This window comes from Anastrepha obliqua, chromosome 2, assembly GCF_027943255.1.
Source record: "Anastrepha obliqua isolate idAnaObli1 chromosome 2, idAnaObli1_1.0, whole genome shotgun sequence".
NCBI classification, from domain to species: Eukaryota; Metazoa; Arthropoda; class Insecta; order Diptera; family Tephritidae; genus Anastrepha; species Anastrepha obliqua.
Window position 1 is genome coordinate 73,969,268 of NC_072893.1, and position 23,826 is coordinate 73,993,093.

Consider the following 23,826-nt stretch of genomic DNA (forward strand, 5'->3'; position numbering starts at 1 on the left):
AATATTGAATTGGCAACATTAATTGATTTTAAGCAAATCCCGCAATCAGTGCAAAAGTGTCCGAGTAATGGAATTGTTGTTTTTTTAATTTTTTCTATTTTTCTTGAAGCAAATATATGAGTTTTTGTTCTTTATAATTTAAAATAATATTCAATTAAATGAAAAAAATACATATATTTAATAATATACCTATATTTGTATTGTTTTCATTACCTTTCTTTCTTAATGCAAAACATCCGGACAGTTTTGCTTTCCACTGTACACAAACACTTCTGCTTTCATAAAATACTTCCGGGTATGTGCTTTATACGATAGAGAATTCTTAACATCGCATGAGATCAACATGATTTTCTAGCGATTTCAAACTTACACTTTAATGTATTAAAATTTAATGCGCTATAAAGCTGCATACCCGGAAATTTTCTGAAAATTCTAATTAAAAAATTGAAAGTTTTGATTTCTTACTAATACTGTAAAGGGACAAAGTAATTAAGGCTAGTTTGTCACTTGCGAAGGGAATGAAAATATAATCGAATTTACCAGTAAATTGAGAGATGCGAATCGCCAGCGAATTCGCCACAAAATGGCAAAGGAGCGTCGAAAATAAAATTTTTGTATTGCGATTGGCGAAAAAACTACATTCGCTTCGCCATTACTGTCAAAATTTGGCTACTGCTTATTCTGTTCGCATTAAAAAAATATTTTCGTAAGTCCAGTTTAATCTTATGTAAATATTCTACTTAATATTTCCAAATAATTTAGTAATTTCAAAAATGGTTGATATACTACAAAAATGTACGAGCTAAAAAAGCTGGAGTTAAAATGGTTGGTAATAAAAGAAGAAAGGAAAAAGGAAGATAATTAAGAAATAAAGATGACACAAAGAAAAGATGGGAATGAAGCAAAAGAAGCTGCACCTCAAATACAACACATAAATAGCTTTAGAATGAAGAACCTCAGTTAATGATAATGAAATTAAAAGTAGCCGAATGTGTGAAGTAATTTTAAGTTTAATATTTTATGAAATGAAAGAATTTAATTGGGGATTTTTATTTAGTTTTTATGAACCTAGAATAATTTTTAATTTCACTTGTATATGATATAAAATTCAAAAGTTTTAAATAAAATAAGGTAAATGATTTTGAATTTATTCAATAACTCATCCTCTAACAAAGCATCGGCTGTTTGATTTCTAGGGGCAGTAGAAGCATAAATCGTAGTATGCGTTCCATCAACGCAGCCAATCACATTTGGTATTCCCGATCTAGAGAAATATTTGTTTCTTGCTTGTTACTCTTCTTTCGGTCGTTTCTGTGCTTATAAGGGCACTGCATATTTCACTTTCCAAAATGGGTAGTATCTCCTTTAAATTAAGCATGAGCAATGAGCAAATAATCTTAGCACACAACACAATTTCAGCATTGGCATTTCGGAGGATGACCTATCTTTTATCTTTATAAAGAGTTCCATCACTCAAATTTTTGTGTTTCATTCAACAAAATTGCATGATTAGTTTTGCGCCACCTTGTTCAAATACCTGTTATCCGTCTACGCGCAACTTAATGATTACGTTGAAATTTGTATGCCAAGTCGGGCTTGATTAGTTCTAAAATGTAACTATTGCATTGGTTTTGAAGGAACATTTTACTATCTATGGTATATTTGCTTAATTCCTGAAAGAACGAGTAAAATGATTTATTAATGAACCGTGTTATTTTAAAATCATGTAAAACAAGACCGTGTAAGAGGAAAGTTGGGTGTATATATAAGGTTGTCAAAAAAGTCTTGCGGTATTTTTATTGAATTTTCAATTGTTCATAAAATTGGTTATAATAATGCGATTTAAGTCAAATATGCGCCGTTTTGTTCGATGACGAGTTCCCAACGAGATGCCAACTTCATAATGCCCCTCTTATAGAAGCTCGCTTCCCTATTGTCAAAAAACTCGGAGAGCCAATTTTCACAGGACTCTCTTGGGGACAACTTCCGACTACCAAGCTCGTTCGTCATGGACAGAAATAGGTGGTAATCACTTGGTGCGAGATCCGGACTATACGGTGGATGCAAAAGAACCACCCATCCGAGCTCCCGGAGCTTCTGGCGCGTCACCAAAGATGTGTGTGGCCTGGCGTTGTCCTGATGGAAGACAATTCGGCCTCTGTTGATCAAAGATGGCCTCTTCTGCATGAGTGCTGCATTCAAGCGGTCCAGTTGTTGGCAGTACAGGTCCGAATTGAGCGTTTGGCCATAGGGGAGCAGCTCATAGTGGATGATTCCCTGCCAATCCTACCAAATACACAAAAGAACCTTCCTGGCCGTCAATCCAGGCTTGGCCACCGTCTGGGCAGCTTCACCGCTTTTCGACCACGTTCTTTTTAGCTTGGCGTTGTCGTACGTAATCCACTTTTCATCGCCAGTCACTATCCGCTTCAAAAACGGGTCGATTTTGTTGCGATTCAGAAGCGATTCGCATGCATCCATACGGGCAAAAATATTTTTTTGCGTCAAGTCGTGTGGCACCCATACATCGAGCTTCTTTTTGAATCCAAGCTTCTTCAAATGGTTTATAACGGTTTGATGACTCATGCCCAGCTCTTGGCCGATGCTACGGCTGCTACTATGCCGGTCTCTTTCGATTAATTCAGCGATTTTATCGCAATTTTCGACGACAGACCTTCCGGACCGTGGCGCATCTTCGATCACCTCTGCACCAGAACGAAAACGTTGAAACCATCGTTGTGCGGTGGAAATGGAAAATGTATCGGGTCCATAAACTGCACAAATTTTATTGGCAGCATGAGATGCATTTTTGTCTTTATCGTAGTAGTACTGTAAAATATGCTGTATTTTCTCTTTATTTTGCTCCATGTTTGCGACGCTATAACTCACGAACGACTAAAAGCAAACAACAATTAATCAAACACGTTAGCACGTGAAAAGAGCTTTCCAAAAAGCTCTAGCGTGAACCGATGCGACGAATACAACTAGAACTACGCGCTTGCAAAGACAAGCTTGCGGAAATACCGCAAGACTTTTTTATTTTTATAAAAATATCTCGTATGTATATTCTCTACACAAGTTCTTCTTCAAATATGTGATGTGTGCTTTGATGTCATTCCACAATAGAAAGAACTGACAAATGGTTCCTAAAATAAACTGTTTCATAGCAAAAATACACTCGACTGTTTTCCATTGCCTGCCGAGGAGCGACCGCTATTAGAAACAAATATGGTAGTCCTACACCAACCCATTCGACTACGCGTTCCCACGACAGTCGGTTCTACGTAACCGAAATGACCCGGATTTATATCCGGCCAAGGACTGTCACTTCAGAAGCATTCATGTACATGTATAGGAAATGTTTATGCTGCTACAACAACAACTGCGGCGACCTCTTTACGCACATATGGTATGTAACATATATTCCAACATTTCTTATTATCTTCAATACACTTTTCATAAACCTTCCTTATTGCTCCATCTGCGAATTACCGTTCATCCCCACAATCATCCCTTAATTTTGAATCCAATTTGACGTGATCTTTATGATTAGGTAGTTCCGCCTTTCGAACGATTACCGATTTACTCCCGTATCGCATTCAAAGGCTTTGCCTTGTCACCTGTAATGATGTGAGCACAATTGACAATCATAAAAACTTGGTGCCTCTCGTATTCCTGTGTTTTGGATATTTCCCAATTGTTGGTAAATTGTGTAAGACTTACAACAATGAAAGTAACAATGCAGAATGAGAATGGTTAACCTCAAATGTGGCTTAGTCAAGCCTCTAGCGCTGGACATCAGCTAGAACATCTTCTATGTTCTTGCCCTGCGTTAGCTAGAACCAGATTAAAATGCTTAGGAGCTTTACAATATGAGAAGTTAGAATGCCTCTCGGGGATAGAGCTCCAGAGTTTACTTAGATTCGCAAAAATGCAGACGTATTACAAGATCTCTACTACATAGAAACATAAAGGTCTAGCTCCATCTGGTAGCACAAAGGATGAATAGGTCTATGTGATGGCTTTCAGCCAGCCAGGTTTCCTCTTGTTTTTCAAGTAATAATTTCCCTCCGCATGCGGATGATCTAAAGATTTATTAAGAAATTTAGTGCTAAAATTCATTTGCTCTCCATATTGAGCTTAACAACTTAGCCTTGTGGTGTCTGCGCGATTGTTTCAAACTCAATAGTTATAAGTAAATGTCCCCAAACGCCAAATTGATGAGGCTGGTTCGAATTGCTGTATCTCAAATATTACGCTAAAATCGAGTAGGCAATTTAAAGACTTGGACGTCTAATTCGACCCCAACCTAAATTATTTTCTTATTATTACTAAATATTTTGTGATGTCGGCATTTATTCGTTGTATGCAAGCAGCTTCTTCGGTGGCACGCGATCAACGGCCATGAAAATATTATTTTCACACATGAGAAAATGTTGAATAAGTTTTTAATAAGCAAAAAGACAAAATCTATGATAAAACTTCTTTAGAAGCAAAAAATGTTGTTCCAAGGGTTCAGCGTAGCCATCATCCAGCCTCCGTAATGGTTTGGTATGGAATGTCTTTTAAAGGCGTTACATCTCTTCATTTTTTATGAAAAATGGATTAATACTGAGACAAAAGTGTACCAGAAAGATGCTTTAGAAGGCGTGTTGAAGCAGTTGAGCAATACTCACATCAATGGAGAACGTTGGATCTGCCAACAAGTTTCCGCTCTACCTTATAGGCAAAAACCACCCAGCAGTAGCTAGAAAACCATATTCCTGGGTTCATAGCCGTCCAGAAGATTGGCCGTCTCTGTAGCCCAATCGTGGTCAGAATTTTGTGGTCAGAAATGGAGAACATGGCCTGTCGAAGGCCTCACAGAAATTTGGGTAGTCTCAAACAATCTTTGGTTTGAGCAGGGGCGTCAATATCCACGGAAACCGTGCGTGCTGCAAGAACTGAATGACCTAATCGTTTGAAGACTGGTGTAAAAGCAAATGGTGACCGTTTTGCATACAAATTTAAAATTTGTTTCTTTAATATTTACACGATTAAATAAAACTAACTTCATTACAAAAAGTATTATAATTTCTCTGGCTTAACTTCTAACGGAACTTATGGCAGTGCACTGTATTTCTTTGGGAGCATGAAAACGCTTCCGCAACTTATATATTGTAATAAATTAGAGACTGCAGAAAGCGTTTTGGCACGTTTTGCTTTTCGCTCAATGAAATTCACAGATTCTATGCTGTCGTACAGCACCCACTGTCACTCTGTCAGCACTCACTGTCACTCACTAGACGTACTCTTTGATGTGTTTTGCTTGTGATATTATATCGACTTCTATTGATTGTCTGTGCCTTCCTATGAAAGTTGGAATTAACGCCCTCTCACCTTTTTTTTTTGCTCGCGCTTCACGCTCTTCGCTGCCATGAATTGTTTTCTGTGGGCAAGGCTAAAAATGTGTATGGTAAGAATAGTGCCTTCAGGAGTGTGCTATTTCAATTTATAGATGATTCGCTTCAGAGTTTAATTTCTTTTCCTGTACGCTAATTTTTAATAACCTACTAATAAGTCACAATATTCATGTTATTTATTTATTTTTAGCATTACTCGGTTACCTTTTATATTTATTATAAAGGGTGGTTAAATTTCAAGCGCCGATGTTGAATGTGAACCACACCTAAACGTTAACGACACCGCTGGACTTCCTTCTTTGGGGTTATTTGAAAGAAGAGGTGTACGTCGATAAGCCAGCAATAATTCAAGAGCTAAAGGATGAGATAATTCGGAATATTAACGGCATAGAACCTCAATTATGCCTCAGCGTCATCGAAAATTTGGACCATCGGATGGATGTGGGCGGCCGAGGCCGCGGCGGCCATTTGGCCGATATTTTGTTTCATACATAATTCAGCCATACCAATATTATCATAATAAAGAGAAATAACAATAATTTTCTAAAAAAAATTGTATTTTATTCAAAATCAACACCGGCCCTTAAAACTTAAAAAAAATAAATAAATAATTGGCGCGTACACTTCTGTTGGCCGAGCTCCTCCTCATATTTGTGGCGTGCGTCTTGATGTTGTTCCACAAATGGAGGGACCTACAGTTTCAAGCCGACTCCGAACGGCAGATATTTTTATGAGGAGCTTTTTCATGGCAGAAATGCACTCGGAGGTTTGTCATTGCCTGCCGAGCGGTGACCGCTTTTAGAAAAATGTCTTTATTAATTTTGCTTTCACCGAGATTCGAACCAACGATCTCTCTGTGAGTTCCGAATGGTAATCACGCACCAACCCATTCGGCTACGGCGGCCGCCCTTAAAACTTAACCACCCTTTATAATCTGGAAGCATATTGTGTATTGATTAATAAGTGAAATGAAGTTAAATAAAAGAAAAATTATAATTATTAACTTTTAGTTTTTTGATATTTCAAGCCTTTATTATATGAGTACCTTTGGACCCTGTTCACTAATTTTTTGAAATTAAATAAATATTTTTTACACATTTTCCAGAGCAAGTATAAATTATTTTTTTTGTATTTACCGCCCTCTTTTTAAATTCTTCAAGCATTGATAGTTTTGGATAATCAACATTTTAGTTAATTCAATATTTCATTTAACAAACAATTGATTACTTAAATTTCCACGACAAACTGAGCAAGCGCATTTTGCTTAGTACTTTTTTTTCAAAAATAATTTCCAACTCTTAATCCTCTGTGTCGCAAGTGTTTTACTCTTTCCCAAATCGGGCAAGTTAAAATTCGTCATACTACTTTGAATATCCGTAGCCACAATTTTTTTTCCATCCACATTGGCATCCGAAACATAAACAAAATGCTCTATATCATCTTCATCTATGAAAACAAGGAGAACCCCATATGAATTTGCACTAAACAACTTCTTCATTTCATTCAGGCCAATGAAAAACTGACTACTATATTTTATGCAATCTTTTGTGCAGACCACGTCCTTGCGCAATTGTTCAACAGATTCGAATAATTGCCATCTTTTACCGCTTCCTATTAAAAGCAGGTTTTTTGAATATCTGTTGTCCTCACAAAATAGTATACCGGACACTTTATCACTGCAATTATATGGCTGTCCTAGCATTGGTTTCTGCTGCCCAGGCACTCTGCAAATAGTTTACTTTGTAATATTAAATAGCTCACTATATAAGTTCATACATACATAGATATGTGTGTATTATACTTCAGATCGTTTTCAATTTGCAATAGACTGTCGGCTATACCACCCAATGTTTGCTCATGTTTATTTCCCAGTAATATAAGATCATCTATGTTCCTGTCCATACATTTGCACAAAGAAAAGTAGAAGAACAGAATTTCATTTACATTTCAATTTTAAATATTTGACTACCACATACTTACTCAATTAAAGGACCATCTAATTCATTGCAAAACTGTTCAATAAATACAAAATACTGTTATTTTTTTATATTTGTGTGAGGCATATTTTTATATACCTTTTGATTGTCAATGTGTGAAAATTCCTTTGATGATAAAAAATAAGTAAGTACTGTAAATGCCCTTTCCAAAGAATTGATTTGTTGCATTTTATTGTTTCCGCTATAAAAGCAACACAATAGTAAAATCGTACTGCACGCTTGCTCTTGGAAAATGTACTGATCGACAGGTCTGCGAGTTTGTTATTTTAAGTGCATACGGGTGTGTAAGTGATGCGAATGTACTTCAAAGCGCGATAAGCGCATCTATCAGCACCGTGGGTATGTAGACAAGAGCGAGTGTGACACATTCAGTATAACATGCTTTGCATATGTAAGTATGCTTAGAAAAAATTATGAGTAATTTGATAATAATTGGCCGGCTGTGAGGTACCTGTATTCTAAATAGGTATTGTCATTGCTGTTTGAGTGGCTTAATAAGAGTCGTTTTATTACCACAATCTTCTGCTATTGTGATGAGGGAATTTTCACGTTTGCTATTTCTTATACTGGGTTGCCCATATTCGACGGACCCATGTGTTTTTTTTTTTTTTTTTTAAATCAAAGAAAAACACAATTTTTTTGATGTTGACGATAATAATCATTTTATTTGTTTCAAGTAGATTTGTTGACATCACTTTTTGAATATGATATCTCTCAAATGGCCGCCTTAAGCCTGTACGGCGTATTGTGCCCGTTTTGCAGCATTTTCCACAGTTTTAGCTAGCATTTCGGCTGGAATAGCTGCTATTTCCTCGCAAATGTTTGGTCTTCGATGTATCAGGCCAAGTCTTCCTGGACATCGCATAGGTTGGTAGGCTTTTCTATCGTCTGCCTGCAATTCTGTAATTGTGAGACTCTAGTTCTGTCTTAATCTGGCTTAGAGGAATTTCTATTAGCCCCACTTCAGTCGAGCTTAAGGAGGATCTTAACCGAGCAAGCTCATCTGCCTTGTCGTTATCCTCGATGTTCCTTCGGCCTAGAATCCCTACTACAGTGATATCGAGCCACTGCATGAGCGCGAAGAGTTCCTCTATATACCGGCTTACAAATGGTTAACATACGAGTAGTTAAAGTAACAGTAACAAATAATAATCTAGTGGTGGTAAATCGACTGCTCAGGGCGAATAATTAATAGTTGAATTTCGTGAAATTTTGCGATCAGGTAAGTTGAACTGCAATAAATTCATTGTTTAGGTGGCACATAGTTCTATTGAAACTATATGTCAGCGACATCTATTTTGTCAGTTACTAACATCGTTCAAGAGTTAAATCCGCTGACCGTAACCACATTCCCAGCCGAATTTTTGCAAAAAATGACCTAAAATCTAATCCACACAAATTTATCGACCAATTCTTAATAGTGGTCCCAGCAGGACGGTTATGTTGACCAAAAATATCACGAATTTAACGAAATGTATTCAACGTCTAGGTTCACTCTGCACAACCGGTGCATTGAGAACTACTCCAACGGCAGCGCTTGAAAGAATACTCAACTTGTCACCAATTGATATTGCGGCGGGATGCCTAGCAGCTAAATCCGCCGTAAGACTCAGCGCGACAGGCGAATTTACCTGTAAAACATTCGGACATAGCTCAATAGGTATTAGTTATAGGGTCCAAACGGACTATATGACTACGAAATGCAATTGGGTGAAGAAATTCCGAACAACAATAGAAGAAGAGGGATGGAAAAGAGGAATGAAACCTAACCCAAATACTTTTAATATATTTACTGATGGCTCGAAAATGTTAGACGGAGTAGGGGCAGGGATCTACTGCGCAGAGCCAGGATCGGGCAGCCATTTAAGCTTCCTGACCCCTGCAGTATCTTTCAAGCAGAAGTCTTTGCTGCAAAGACATCAAGCAACTCCAAAATATAATAAATATATACGTTTACAGCCAAGCTGCGATAAAAGCAAAAAACTCATATGAAATTTCATCACCGCAGACAGATGGTTGCATATCTATTGGGTAGCCGGACATAAGGGCATTGCACGAAACGAGATTGTAGATGAGATTGCCAAAAGCGCTGTTTACACACAATTCGAACAAGAAAACGACATACTGAAACCTTTAAATACGATATACAAAGACATCGCTGCGGACATGAAAATATGGATAGATAGGAGGTGGAATAATCTAGCCACTTGCAGAACCGTGAAAATCATGTGCAGATAAATACGTCCGATTCGTACTAGCTCTGTCTAGAAAAGAAAGCAGAACTATTGTAGGTATGCCACAATTTGCTAGCGGCGCACGCAGACAAGATGGGAATCTCAAACAACGATAGCTGCAGATTTTGCAATGAACTAAAAGAGAGTGAAACGCTAGAACACCTTCTATATTCCTGCTCTGCATTAGCTAGAACCAGACTAAAATGCTTAGGAGCTTTACAATACGAGAGGTTAGAGTACCTCTCGGGGATAGAGCTCCAAAGTTTACTTAGATTCGCAAAAGATGCAGACGTATTACAAGATGTCTACTACAAAGAAACGTAAGGGTCTAGCTCCATCTGGTAACACTAAGGATCAATAGGTCTATGTGATAGCTTTCAGCCAGCCAAGTGAACCAAACCTAACCTAACAAAATGTATGTTTTCAGTTTCACCATTTTCATAGCGGCTTTTATTATTTTAATGTGATTTTCGAGCGGTATTGAATTCCTTGTGAAAGCTTCAAGTGGCAAAAGAAAAAGCCGAATGTCAACGCGTTCGCACCTCGGCTGGCAGAAAATGGCAAACCTTCCAGTTTATTCTAATAAGAATTACTCTAAGAAAAGAACTTCTCATAAAAACCAAAAATCATGTGGAGAAGGACCTGGCCTCACTTCGTTCCTCCAGCAGGTGCCAGTTTAGCATGACTGGCGCGCTTTGGTATACTCAGCAGAGAACGTAAATTCATAGAGAAGGCGCAGTCCCGGCCCGTTCCTCCTAACAAAATACGGGTAGGAAAATGAAATCAGCACACGTTAACAGTAGGAAATTAATTAATATGGCTGCCGGAGAGAAATGAGAGGGAGAGAGTGATACGCAAGTGTGAAAAAATGTAGTTTACATTAGCTTACATTTGCTTGCGTACAGAACAGATTTGTTCATTTGATATGTCCATATGATTTGTATGCATGTTTACAGATTTGTTCTTTTTGGTCTTTTTATGAAAATTGCGCGTAATTGTATGTATGCATGTTTATATACATATATTAGCATAGGACATACAGCTATGGTCAAACGTTTAGCGCACTTAAAAAGAGTTCAATATAATGCTCGATTAAATGATATGAAACCAAAATAAATCCAGTTTTTTTAACTAAATATATTTAACACTTTATTATAAGACAAAATAACTTAAAGTAGACAGTTTTCCCTAGAAAAAATATGATAAAATAGAAGTAATTCTTATTTGGTCATAGTGGGATTTGGACAAAGACTTAGCGCAGTTTTAATTTTTGTAAAAAATATGAAATATTTGTAAGAAATGAGAAAAGATTGTTGACTATTATTATTTACCATATCAATATTTGGTAGAATAGCCGTTATTCTGTATAACTCCATCACACCTGCGTGGTAAACTCTCTATTAACTTTTGGCACCTGTCCAAAGGAATAGAGTTCCATGCTTCCTGTACACCTTCCCAAAGTTCATCGATATTTTTTCATTTTTTTTGTCCAACCATCGTCTTCACATCATTCCACAAGTTTTCGATTGGATTTAAATCCGGACTTTGTGCTGGCCAATCGAGCTGGGTAATATTTTCCTGCAAAAGCCAGTTTTTGACCACTCCCGCAGTATGTTTGGGATCGTTGTCGTGCATAAATATCAAATTTTTGCATGTTTGACTATTGCCATCTTATAAAGTCCATCCGTAATGTATTTATGAAATATGATATTCCAACCGCCCATGGCACTTCAAGCTTTAAGGTCATTAGGAAGTTATTTGAAATTGATCAAAAGAATTCCAATTTTAAAATTTGCCCAAAATTGACCGAGACTCATATTTACCCAAGCATTTTCGAAAAAATGAGCGTTTCACGCGCAACACAAGTATTGAGCAATTCGGTAGCGTCAGGTATTGACATGATGTGTAGTCAAAATTTATTTGGTAATGACGAAAACTTGATAAATTTTGCCAAGCTCACGCAGATATTTGTTAAAGAAATGAATGATCTTTTTGATGAACTCGATGCAAAGCATTTCCAGTCAACAAATCCATTAAGGTCTCCTCTGAAGCGGGATGATAGGGGCAAAGTTGAAAGACTATTAAGTTACTTCGAGTTCTTTAGTCCAATGTCTACAATATGCGTGCATATTCTACTATTAAATGTATCCAAGGCTTTCGTACTGCAATAAAATCGATGCTGGAATTGTGCGAGGAACTTTTTCAACAGCATTAAAATTTAAAATTTATTTTCCTTGGAAAGTTAAACCAAGATTGTCTAGAAAATTTCTTTTATCGGGTCCGAGCTAGTCAGGGTATTAATACTCATTCCACAGCACACGAAGTGCAATACATAGTAGCGCGATTGATATCTGATATGACTTAATCGATGTCAATATCGAAGTCGTGTGTGAAATTGTTATAATATAAGAACAATTTCGTAATTCGTGCTTTCACAATTTTATATATTTTTTTTCATTTCAGGAAATGTACAATAAGTACCTATTTATAGTATTGTAAAATATATATACTATATATGAGTAGTTAACTTACTTCTTGGTAAAAATAAAAAATAGAGATTAAAAAAACTAGTGTTTCAATTTTCTTAAGGATAATAATATTTATTTGGTAACAAGAACTTAAATGAACATATACCAATAATTTAATTCGACAGGATTTCCTTACAAAATCAATATATTCCTTCAGCTAAATCAAATGAACATCTGCATATAAAAATCGTTCATATGGACGTGCAAAAGCAAACACGCATACACATAAATACATGCCTACATACTAACTTCCATAGACATACATACATATGAGGTTGCGAGCACTTGCGACAGAAATCAAGAAATCCAGCGCGCATTCATAGGCGCAGCGCACATTCATTGGCACAGCATTGTACATATACACATATTTACATACATATATTGATGCATACATATATGTATACGGAGCCGCGGCCACTCGACTTGACAAAAATTCAAGATTTACCAAATATTGGCAAATAATTCAACGCGAAATATTCCAATATTGACTATTTTCGAATTGTCGAGAAAATTGGCATATGGGCGGCTCGTTTTATGAATGAAAGTACTTTGTTCGTAGAAATATGAGCTCGAACTTATCAATGAATTTGTTTTTTTGTGCTTTTTAATATTTGAAACTGTTCAGCGCCGTCGCGGGTAAATAATCATGGCGGCAACAGCTACGCCTAGGAATGCATTTTGTTCTTGTAGTCGCTAGGCTTAGAATTTTAGTTTTGGAAGCATACACATGTAGAGGCATAAAGTAAGTATGTGCGGTTATATGTATATACGAATATTCATTGTTTTGCTTAGAATAGAAACTTTTACGTACATATGTACATTGTCCCAACATATGTATTCATATGTATGTGCATACATACATACATATGTATATGTACGCGAATAAGGTTTAGATGAGTTTTTTTGCATATGTTAGGAATATATTTGCATACGTTTGTCTATTTGCTTTTGAATTTTTTATATGTAGATACATATGTATGAGCTGTGTTTTGAGGCAGGTCAAGATTTTGTTTCTGGCCACATGAATATGGATGGTAGATGTTATATCTATTTAGTATATGAATATAAATACATATGGATATAAAAATTTAAAAAGGGCACATATTGTCGAATAATAACCGTTGATGCAAATGAATGGTTTACAAAGCCAATTTTTTATGTGGATATTTTGAAATTACTTTGATAATGCACTTAATATCTATGCAATTTAGTTAATTAGATATTTAAAATTTCACATTCATGCATGCATATACATACATACTTAGAATTAATTTATTCATCTCACAAGAAATAATCCATTTGCGCATGCGAAATGCCTACGGGAAATAAGCATGAAAGAGAAATGTGAATTTTGCACATACATATGTGTATTAGAAATATGTTTGCATACGTTTGTCTATTTGCTTTGAATTCTGTATATGGAGATGTGTATGAGAGGTGTTTGAGCTGGGTTTTGAGGCAAGTCAAGATTTTTTTCTGCCCACATGAATATGGATGGTAGATGTTATATATAATATATTCAACGCTTTGTAGTATATGAATATACATACATATGTATATAATAATTTAAAAAGTACAACATATTGCTGAATAATAAACTTTGATGTAAATGAATGGTTTACAAAGTTATTTTTTGTGTTATGATATTTGAAGAATTTTGATAATAGACCTAAATTCAATACAATTTAGTCAATTAGATACTTAAAATTTCATATTCATGCATGCGCATACTTAGAATTATAATATTATTATTTATTAGAGCAATATGAAATATAACACTAATTGATAGAGCACACTAGCTACTTAGGCCTACGGTGCTATTGCGCTACTTAGAATTAAAATATTCATCTCACAAGAAATAATCCATTTGCGCATGCAAAATGCCGACGGCAAATAAGCATGAAAGAAAAATGTACAAGTCTTCTGTTATTTTCTTTTCCCTAACACCAAATCATGGCATTTTACATTTCAATGCAAACGCTATATTTATTTCTGTTGACTACGCTCCGCTATGTTAACTCTCTTCTGTTAATTTCCTACCCTCGTTTTGATGTGTTTTGACATTTAACCTGTCCATTCGTTCCTGAGCCTTTTCTATGAATTTACGTTCTCTGTACTCAGCACAAAACAGTTCAGCGTGAGCGCTCCATCCAAGAAGAAGAAGATCTAAGCTGCCTTAGTTTTACGTTAGTCTCCTAGTTGAGAGATAACGCAGATAAGAGAATTAGTAATCTACTAAAATTTTATACTTAAATTTCAATCAAAAAAGTGGTGTCTAAGTTTCTTTGCAACTGTTTAACTATTGTACAAAAAATGGTGTATTCGTAGTAAATTAAATATTATTAATTATTGTTTTTTATTTAACCTTCACATTAGTAATAATTTTCAACTACATTTTTTTTTTTTTTTTTTTTTAATCCATTTATTTATTCCAATCTGTTTTCTAACATTCAGCAATATTTGTTCTTAAAACTGAAACAAACTGGTGCAACTATTTCTAAAATGTTTGCTTATTATCCATTGTTCCTTCCATATCCATTGTTGACTTCCCCTTCAGTCTGTTCAAGGAGATGCGATTGAGAGTTATTTCTGTGATTAAGGGGCTTGTGTGGATTGAAATATTTTATTGTGAGATGAGAAAATTTTTTTTTTATTTTTTCAGCTATTGTGAGAAATGTTAGATGACAATGTACTTTGGCACGTGAAGTAGATAATATGGTGCGTTTATTCTCATTATTAGGATTTCGACTGGCATCTTTGCCTATGCCCCAGAGTTATATGTCATAGATCCATATTGGTTTTAAGATGGCTGAGTAGAGTCAAAGCTTACTTTTGAGAGATACGAGAGAGTTTCGATTAAGTAACCAATTCCAATTCATGTAGTCCGAATGGATACAAACGCTTCGGTTCTGAAAGTATTCGATGCGGTACCAGCTGGTGGTAGCAGAGGAAGAGGAAGTCCTCCTTTGCGTTCGAAAGATCAGGTGGAGAAGGACTTGGTTTCACTTGGTGTGCCCAACTGGCGCCGGTTAACGTGATAAAGAAACGACTGGCGTGCTTTGTTAAACTCGGCCAAAATCGCGTAAGTGGTTATCGCGCCAATTAAGAAGAAAAAATTCCAATTCCGTTTGGTGAAAATATGCGTTTTCCATGTAAGCTTGCTGTCGAGGTGCAGGCCAAAATATTTTGTAACATTATTTTGGGGAATGATTACATTATTGAGTTTAACGGGTGGGCAAGTGTTTCGTTTAAGTGTAACTACACAACCTGATATGCATTATTCTAAATAGTTGCTTGCCACGAACCAACACAGCATTAAGAAGGAGCTTAGAAGTGAAGAGTTAAGGCTAGGAGAAGTGGCTGGCACCAAATTATAGGGCTACGTCAGACGAAGTCTTTACTTACTTGATATTTTGAAAGTGTGAATTTAATTTTTTTTTCTCCTTTTAAGATTATGCAAGAATATTAAATGTCCCTCTCTCAACTCTTCGTAAGATTGAAAACCTTTTTACACATTTTAAAAGGCCTTTGAATTTACTGAATGCGGATTAAAACCATAGAGGCGTAATCATTTCTTCCGGTCCTCAATCCTTAGTGGGACATAGGGCATCGAGAGGTGTATTCATTGTAAAAATAAGCCACAAAATACCAGAAAATACTAAAGAAACCATAACGACATTTTTACAAAAAGAGTACCTTATCTAGTTACATAACCTCAAATATAGCAAATAAGTCGTTCCCTTAACAAAAGAGTCTCGCTTAACAAAAAAAAACTCATAATTTAAATTTTACATAAGCATAACACATTAATTTAAAAAAACGCACATTCTAAAGACAATTTTTCACGCATACAAAGTTCTTTAAGTGATTCAATAAAAATTTGGTATTTTCTTTTCTTTAAATGGGCATTTTAGTGCGTTTTTATATCGAAAGCTAGGCAACAATGCAGTAGCGAGAGAGAGTTTTGACTGCTGAAAGCAGAAGAACACCAACAACAACTGCAATCGCGGGCAATGCTACCAGATGTTAAAAAAAAGTAAAGCTAAATAAAACTGAGTGAGTTATTGTGCTCATTTCAAAAAATTTATATTTTAAAAAATTATAAACATAACTTTTAATTAGAACTAATATAGAAAAATGTCATCAAGAAAGAACTAAAACTCCGAGACTAAATAACAAAAAAAATACTAAATCAAGTTACAAAAATGGTAATCTGGCCATACTGGTGCTAAAATCACGTAACTCGTTGTCAAATTCGCTGAGAGCAAAGTAACGGGACCACCATAGGCGCCATCTCATTAATCTTTCCATCATGGTGCCAAGGTGAAGGTTAAAAATAAATTTTTAGGTGTAAGTAAAATTCTTACTCAATAAAAACTCTTTTATAGCAACATTTTCTTAAAGTAATTTAGTTAACATTTTTTTATTTATTTGCTTTTTGCATAAAATCTACATATACAAGAAATTTAACTAAAACTGAAATGTTACACTCAGTTTGGAGAGTTGAGATCCTTACTAATCTCCAAACATATACCAAATACATGTCTTAACGATGACCTATGATTCAAAATAGATCAGGCTCTGTATCTAATGTTCTTATTCTCAAAAATATTCTAACGTGAGAATCCGATTTTAATGCCAATCTCTCATTAACCGCTTGCAAATGTGCCGTTAAGTTCTTATTTGCCTCTAAGCGATTAGTTCTATAGTCACCAAGCATTTTCACTTTATTATCAGCACTAAAAGCAACAGCTTTGTAATAATCGAACAACCAGATATCACATGAATTACGGGACTCAATGAAAAGCAACTCGCACAGATGACTTTCGGTTATGGCGCGCAACTTTTCAAAACCAATGAAATATTCAGATCGCAGTTCACCGATGCCGTTTTCCAGTAATTCTGTTTTTGTATTCAAAAACAATTGGCCATTAGCTTGTCGATGAGCGATCAATAGCCAATTTTCACCAAACATACTAGACACGTTCAACATAGTAAAAGCAGTTTCCAAGTTGGGTAACTTAATGATGATTTCACTCGCTCGATATCTCTCACAGTCAATCACCTCGGTGTTACTGATTTGATTAAATTAGATAATGTGTATTTGTTATAAACACATTGGTTTTCACAGATTAAATTTAAAACTCATACCTTAACCGATTTACAATTGTTTGCAGATCTACCAAAATGTTATTGACTCTTTCGTCTATTTTCAATTGATTGCCCATCGCTGCGTCTATGCTGCAATGAAAATATTGTATAGTATTTAAAAAAAGTTTAGTTATATTTTGTTGCTCAAGACGTACACGCTGCTCAGGTTCCTCATTTCTTGCAACTTGCAGACTCCCGCTGCATTCTAGAACAAAAACAATAAAAATATTTAACCAGTGAACATATAAGGTGGCACAAAATTAATCACCCATCAATCGTATGTAACACTTGTGATAGCCGTGGTATAAAATCAAATCAAAGTTCAAAATAAAGATTTCCAACACTCAAAACTATTTTCTTATTTGGTAAAAAATTACTCAAAAACAAAATTGGATGATTATTTGTGTGCCACCTTTTATTTATATATCTGTATGGTACGCACATTATTAGCACCAAATCTGGCTACATTCACATATTGAGAGTTTAGTTGTATGTAGTTTTCGGGTGATGTTAGTAAAACACTTAGCGTCATCAGCAACTTGTCGATTGGCACTTGAGTCATTTTAAATGAAACAATTTAATCATTCGAAGTTTTTTTTCAAAATTATAATTATGCAGGGAATTTCCAAATTTTATTTATACTCGCCGAATGCGCCAACCAAACTGACTGAGGCCTGTGAATAGATAATGCAACTGAGTGGCGGCGCGTTAATGATAAGCCAACTGTATAATTCGCGCAAAACCAACGGTTGCAGATATAGGGTGCTCATTAGGCTTACTGAGGAATTTTTAGAATTTAACGAATCTCCCTCATGGATTCAGATTAAGACGAAAGCGAGAAGTAGACAACATTCGCAAGCATTTATTTCGGCACTAGGCGCCCAAAGCCAGCGCGATAGCAGCTATTTAGTAAGAATAGTAATATGAGTTAGGCTGGTACGAACTATTTGTCTATTTGGACCGTAGTAAGCAACACTCTTGGATTTTCTTGTGTATTTGAAGTATGCTTTTTTGTAGTTACATACACCTTTCTCCTACGTGTGGCGTGCGTCTTGCTGTTGTTTCACAAATCGAAAACCAAAATGGAGTAAGCCGAAATACACCCGGAGCTTTGCCAAAGCCTGTTGAAGAGCAACCGGCATTAGTAAAGAAAATCCTATAATTTTGATGTTTCATGCACGGAGATTCGAACCTGCGCACTTCCGCATGGTCTGCTACGGCGTCCGCAAACTAGACTAACTAATAACTAAAGTAAAAACAATTAAGAAAATATTAAACAAAATAATTTTTGTATTGCTATCTTTAGCCTTGAAATTCTTTTTTGAAATTTGAAAAGTCGAGTCAAGAAGAAGCGATAAAAAACTCAGGCTTAGAAGCCCATTGTAATTAAACATATGAAAAAAAGAAAAAGTAGATAGTCAAGGATCACAGGAGATAAGTAGCAGAAGAGAAAAAAGATAAGATAGAATAAGAAGACATATACATAGGTAGCTAGACCTGTGAGAATTTTCTTGACTGTCACTAAAGACAATCTTCTTCTCGCTCCATTTTCTCTCAACTATGCATTCGGCTACTTTCAGGATGGCAAAAAACAGTTGCCATTCTTCCCATAGTGGAATAAAACTTATTGCTATCGCGTAAGTACCATCCGGTTCCAAAACTTATTTCATTCTTACACCCACCGATAAATAAAATATACTTCAAACCTCTTTGAATGCATTCTGCATTACTTTGACATCAAATTTCCTTCCAAATGAAACTATGGGTATCAGGTCGTCTTTAGGTGCCAAAAGTAGTGGGTACTGCTCAGGTAGCATCTTAAAAATTTCTCTGTGTCTCGAAGTTTCTTCTTCATGCCAGAAACAATATTTATAGAGTGTATACTACTGTGGGCAAAAAGTAAGGTGAATTTATTTGTCAAACTTCGCGGGTTAAAATTTCGCTCTAGTGATTTTTTTCATGAGTTGGCAGCACTGTTAATAACATCTGGGCCAACTTTCATGTGAATGTCATTATCAGTAATATATTTACGCTTGTGTTTACCAAACGACCAAGAGTGCGTTTTTCGAAAGTCGTCGCGTTGATGTGTGTGAAACAATGCTTTCAGACTATCAGGACAAGCTCAAATGCATCATTACAGGAGATGAGACTTGGATTTATGCTTACGACCCTGACACAAGCGACCAATCAAGCGAATATCGTGCTAAAGGTGAGGCCAGACCGAAAAGAGCACGTCAAAGTCGTTCAAAAATAAAGTTCATGATGACAGTTTTTTTTCGATTTTCGTGGTGTGGTGCACTATGAATTCCTTCCACCTGGCCAAACTGTTAATAAGGAATATTATTTGAGCGTTATGCGTCATTTACGTGAAGCAATTCGTATAAAAAGACCAGAATTATGGGCCAACAACTCTTGGTTTTTGCATCACGACAGTCAACGGTCGCATTTATGGTTGCATTTAAATGGTCAAAACTTTAAACTCAAATGGTGTTATCAAAACAAAAAACTATTCAACCGAATCGTCTGAAATTTTAATATGTTGTTTACAATGGATATCGGCCGTACTAGAAACATATTATTATTTCGTATTTATTTTATTAAAAAACTGAAGAAACCCCCATTTTTGGAGTGTCAAATTCAAAAACGCGTAAATTTCTCAATTTTCAAGATTAATGAGGGTTGGTTATTTTCAACGATCAAACACCGATCTACGACACACGACACACATTATTCAGGATTGGATGCTGTACTATGCACCAAGGCAATTAAATACACCAGCGCAGAGCCCAAATTCAAATATTAGAAATGTTGAATATTTATGGGTAAGTTTGGAACAAATAATTAGAAAAAAATATGACAACAACAAAGCTGGCAAATTTAGTTGCCTCGATGCCATGTCGGCTCCAAGTGGTTGTTAAGACTAACGGTGGGCCAATTAATTACCGAAAAGCAAACGTATCTAGCATTAACCCTCCGTGGCACACTTTTTTTTAAACCTTCGGTTGGGCACCCGGGTTTGGACGCGAATTGCATGGATCAAATTGTCACACATTTCACTTCAAAACGACCAAAAAGTCGATAGACCTTTGCTTTCTTTTGCAAGATGTTGGATACGTCTTGTAGTTGCAAGGAAGTTGATGGGCCCAAGAAAAGTGATGCAAAATGAAATTTTTTGATGACGAACACATTAGTCCTTGTAAACATCAAAAATTGCATGAATAATCCAACCGTCATTTCACAAGTCACTACTCGTTTGGCTATGGAATAATTTTTCAACAAACCGATTATTATCCCTGAGAATATGGTAGTCAACGAACCAACCGGAGCCGATACACTCACTGCGAAGAGAAATTGTCGTATTTGTCCACAAGGAGACGAAAAGCTTCGTCGAAAAACTCGTATACATGTTTTGTTTTCCTTCCACCGAATACATAAATAAATATCGTTTTATATTTTACTATAAATTTCATTCTAATTAACTTTTTTTCTTCAACCTTCTTGGAAATGAGTCAAAATATGGAACAAAACAAGAAAATTCTTTTTTCCACAAACCGAAATATTTTCAGCGATTTTTTTTTGCTTCTGTAGCTCAATGTATGCCAAAACCAATGAAAAAGGGAAGAAATTTAAAATATGTAACTGAGATACTTAAAAATGAATTATAAATGTGGCTTATTTGGCACATATTCCCCTCGGATACATGTAAATATATAAGGTCCAGGCTGACCCGAGATATCCAACCGAAGGTATAACTTTTTAAATCCTTTTTTTCGTTCTGTTTGAAATTTCTTTTTGAAGAGTTATATAAATCGATAGAAAATTAAATTTTAAAAAACTACGCAGAGCTCAAGTCGTTAGCTATAATAGAAATATATTAAATTCACGTCCAAAGTCGAAGAAGGTTGAGCCAGACCTGGGTGCCCAAAAGAGGGTTAAGTAAAGCTTTTGTACTAAAGCAAATAATTTTTGTGCTGCATGTAGACTTTCGCCAACGCTGTTTAAGCGTTTCCCCGCTATTATTTATCTTAAAGAAAGATTTTTTTAGTGTATTGTGACTGGGAAAAGATTTCAAATAAAACAGCATCAACACAATTTTCATTAAACATTTTTTACTTTGCACTCTATATTTGTACATTTAAATATACTTGAGTATAAATCTAAGTTTTCATGGAAGCTTTTACCGTTATGTCTCACTTTTTCGTCATTCTTTCGCATTGGATCTTCACATGTTTTCCAGTGTATTTGTGTGTTTTTTTATTTTTGCCTGCCATTTGCCAGCAGACATTATGGTTTAATATCACTTACAGTTGTTGTTATCGCCTAGTGTTGTTTTTGCTTCATTCACCCAAATGAAATCTTCATTGTACGCCATCTTTGTCGGCACCTGCTTGTTGAACAAGCGCATAACGCCGCCAACTTCGACGCCATATTAAATAATATTAAAAGACTTACATGAGTTTAATATCGACTTCAAGACAAGTTGATGTTCGTGCATACATATATATATACATATATATGAATTCGCCTGAGCGACTTGCTTTTGATTTTTTCTTGTACGAGTATGCATATGTTCCAATGCTCGCATGTACACTTTCATGCATACATATGGGCATGAATCTCACTTCGAGTTAATATGTGGGCACCCGTGCGTCAGCTGACGTCTGCTGGCATTTACGCCTGACTTCCAAAAAATTATTTTATGATGAAGTTAAAATTTAAAATAGAATGAACTCAATATTTAAAGTTCAAACCAATTGTTTTATTCTATATACATATGTACATATGGGAGAGGATGATTAAGTTCTGTTACAGCAATTAGCGTTTAGAGGAAAGGGGAGAAAAAATAAAAATACACGTGTATCGGCGATTTTCATGTACACGTCAGAATTTTTTTTTTTATGTATAAAATATAGAGCTCGTACGTAGTCCGCCTGCGTGAAAAACTTTAGATCAATTTTTAAGCCTTTTTCCGTGATCCAATCGCGCTGAATTTCTGCAGGCAGACTCGTGGAAATGTTTTTATTATGTAAAATTAAAAAAAAAAATTTTATCAATTCTCAGATTTTCTTGAATTTTTTTTTTTTCTAAAAAAAACAAAATTTTTTCTAAATTTTCGGCATAACTTGAAGGGACTCCAAATTTTTAAACAACAGCCTTAAAGTAGTGCTTCTTCATATCGGTAACAAACATCCAGCTGTCCCGATCGCATATGCCACCAACCTCAAAGAAACATACGAAGGCATGAAATTAATATTACAGCTGTAAACTACCAAGAGCATAATTGGAAAATATGCTGCAATCTAAAAGTGGTCGGATTACTCATGGGTGTTAAGCGTGGATTTCCAACCCACCAGTGCTTTTTGTGTACATGGGAAGGTCGCAAAAGAGATCAGCATTACACTGAATTTAAGTGGAAGCCGCGAACATGCTACAAAGTAGGCGTAGAAAGTATAGAAAATCTACCATTAGTGCAGCCATCTCAAATCATTTTGCCATCACTCCACATTAAGCTCGGTGTCGTACGAGTATCAAATTTTGTTAAAAAAGAGGTTGTCTGTAAAGTCGGTTTACTGACGATAGTTTAACGTAACAACGTCATAAGAAAATACTGATGTAAGGGTTGCAATTTTCAAAACAAAATTTTAATTTTATTTATTTGATAGATATTTTGTATGGATATAGAGGAGGAGGTAAATGGAATTGCAATGGAATAGGTCAAGTTACATTTACACAAACGTGAAAAATGACGAAACATTTATCAAATTCATGAAAGATATGTTCAATTTCGATTGTGCATCCGACGTTAATAAGTCAACAACACTAAGAGGCAACATCATCGATTTGCCTTTTTCAAGACACATTACACTCGAAACACTCGCTTTCATTTCCTACTTTTCCTATCATCGCCCTATTATCAACAGAGAAATGGTTCATTACCATGCACATAGGAAGAAGGCATATGCAAATACAAATATGTGAATTTATATACACATGCGCATATACATACATATACAGTGAAACCTCCCACAAGCGGACACTCACGGTTCCACAATTTTCGTCCGCTTATGAGGAGTGTCCGCTTATGGGGGTTGAAAAAAAACTCTAGGTTAAAATTACTATCCCACCTCTTTAAATAATTACATTTTTATATTGGGAACAATGAGTATATTTACACATTTGAATATACATATTTGATTGAACATATTTATATTTTAGGCTTCAAAAATTCATATACCGTAGTATGTCGTAGATTTTCCTGTTTATGTTTCAGAAAAAGGTTTTCAAGATGACATTCTAAAGTCTTGGCGTATTGGAATCCAGTAATATCGTCTCTTAGAAATTGGTTAATGCTTCAGGATATGACTTGATCTGACATTCATCCTGGATACATACATGATTTGAGTCTCCGCTTTCTCCGTCAGATAATTCCTCAGTATTAATTTCGTCAATGACAACGTCAATACTATTGTCTTCTGTATTAACAACTTCGTCGATTAACAAAAACTCCTCTGTA

The 23,826-nt window shown here is 35.6% G+C and overlaps 2 protein-coding genes across 2 annotated transcripts; both read right to left on the minus strand.

The window, feature by feature from the left end:
* Positions 1 to 6,568: 6,568 nt before the first annotated feature.
* Positions 6,569 to 7,626, minus strand: LOC129237869 (uncharacterized). The gene is made up of 4 exons (XM_054872835.1): positions 7,478 to 7,626; positions 7,383 to 7,414; positions 7,183 to 7,296; positions 6,569 to 7,126 (listed from the first exon to the last, which is right to left on the minus strand). The coding sequence occupies exons 1-4, from the start codon at positions 7,565 to 7,567 to the stop codon at positions 6,667 to 6,669; spliced, it is 696 nt and encodes a 231-aa protein (XP_054728810.1). The 5' UTR covers positions 7,568 to 7,626; the 3' UTR covers positions 6,569 to 6,666.
* An 8,942-nt stretch (positions 7,627 to 16,568) lies between these two features.
* LOC129237950 (uncharacterized) lies at positions 16,569 to 17,981 on the minus strand. The gene is made up of 4 exons (XM_054872951.1): positions 17,755 to 17,981; positions 17,468 to 17,517; positions 17,313 to 17,402; positions 16,569 to 17,236 (listed from the first exon to the last, which is right to left on the minus strand). The coding sequence occupies exons 1-4, from the start codon at positions 17,872 to 17,874 to the stop codon at positions 16,726 to 16,728; spliced, it is 771 nt and encodes a 256-aa protein (XP_054728926.1). The 5' UTR covers positions 17,875 to 17,981; the 3' UTR covers positions 16,569 to 16,725.
* Positions 17,982 to 23,826: the final 5,845 nt, after the last annotated feature.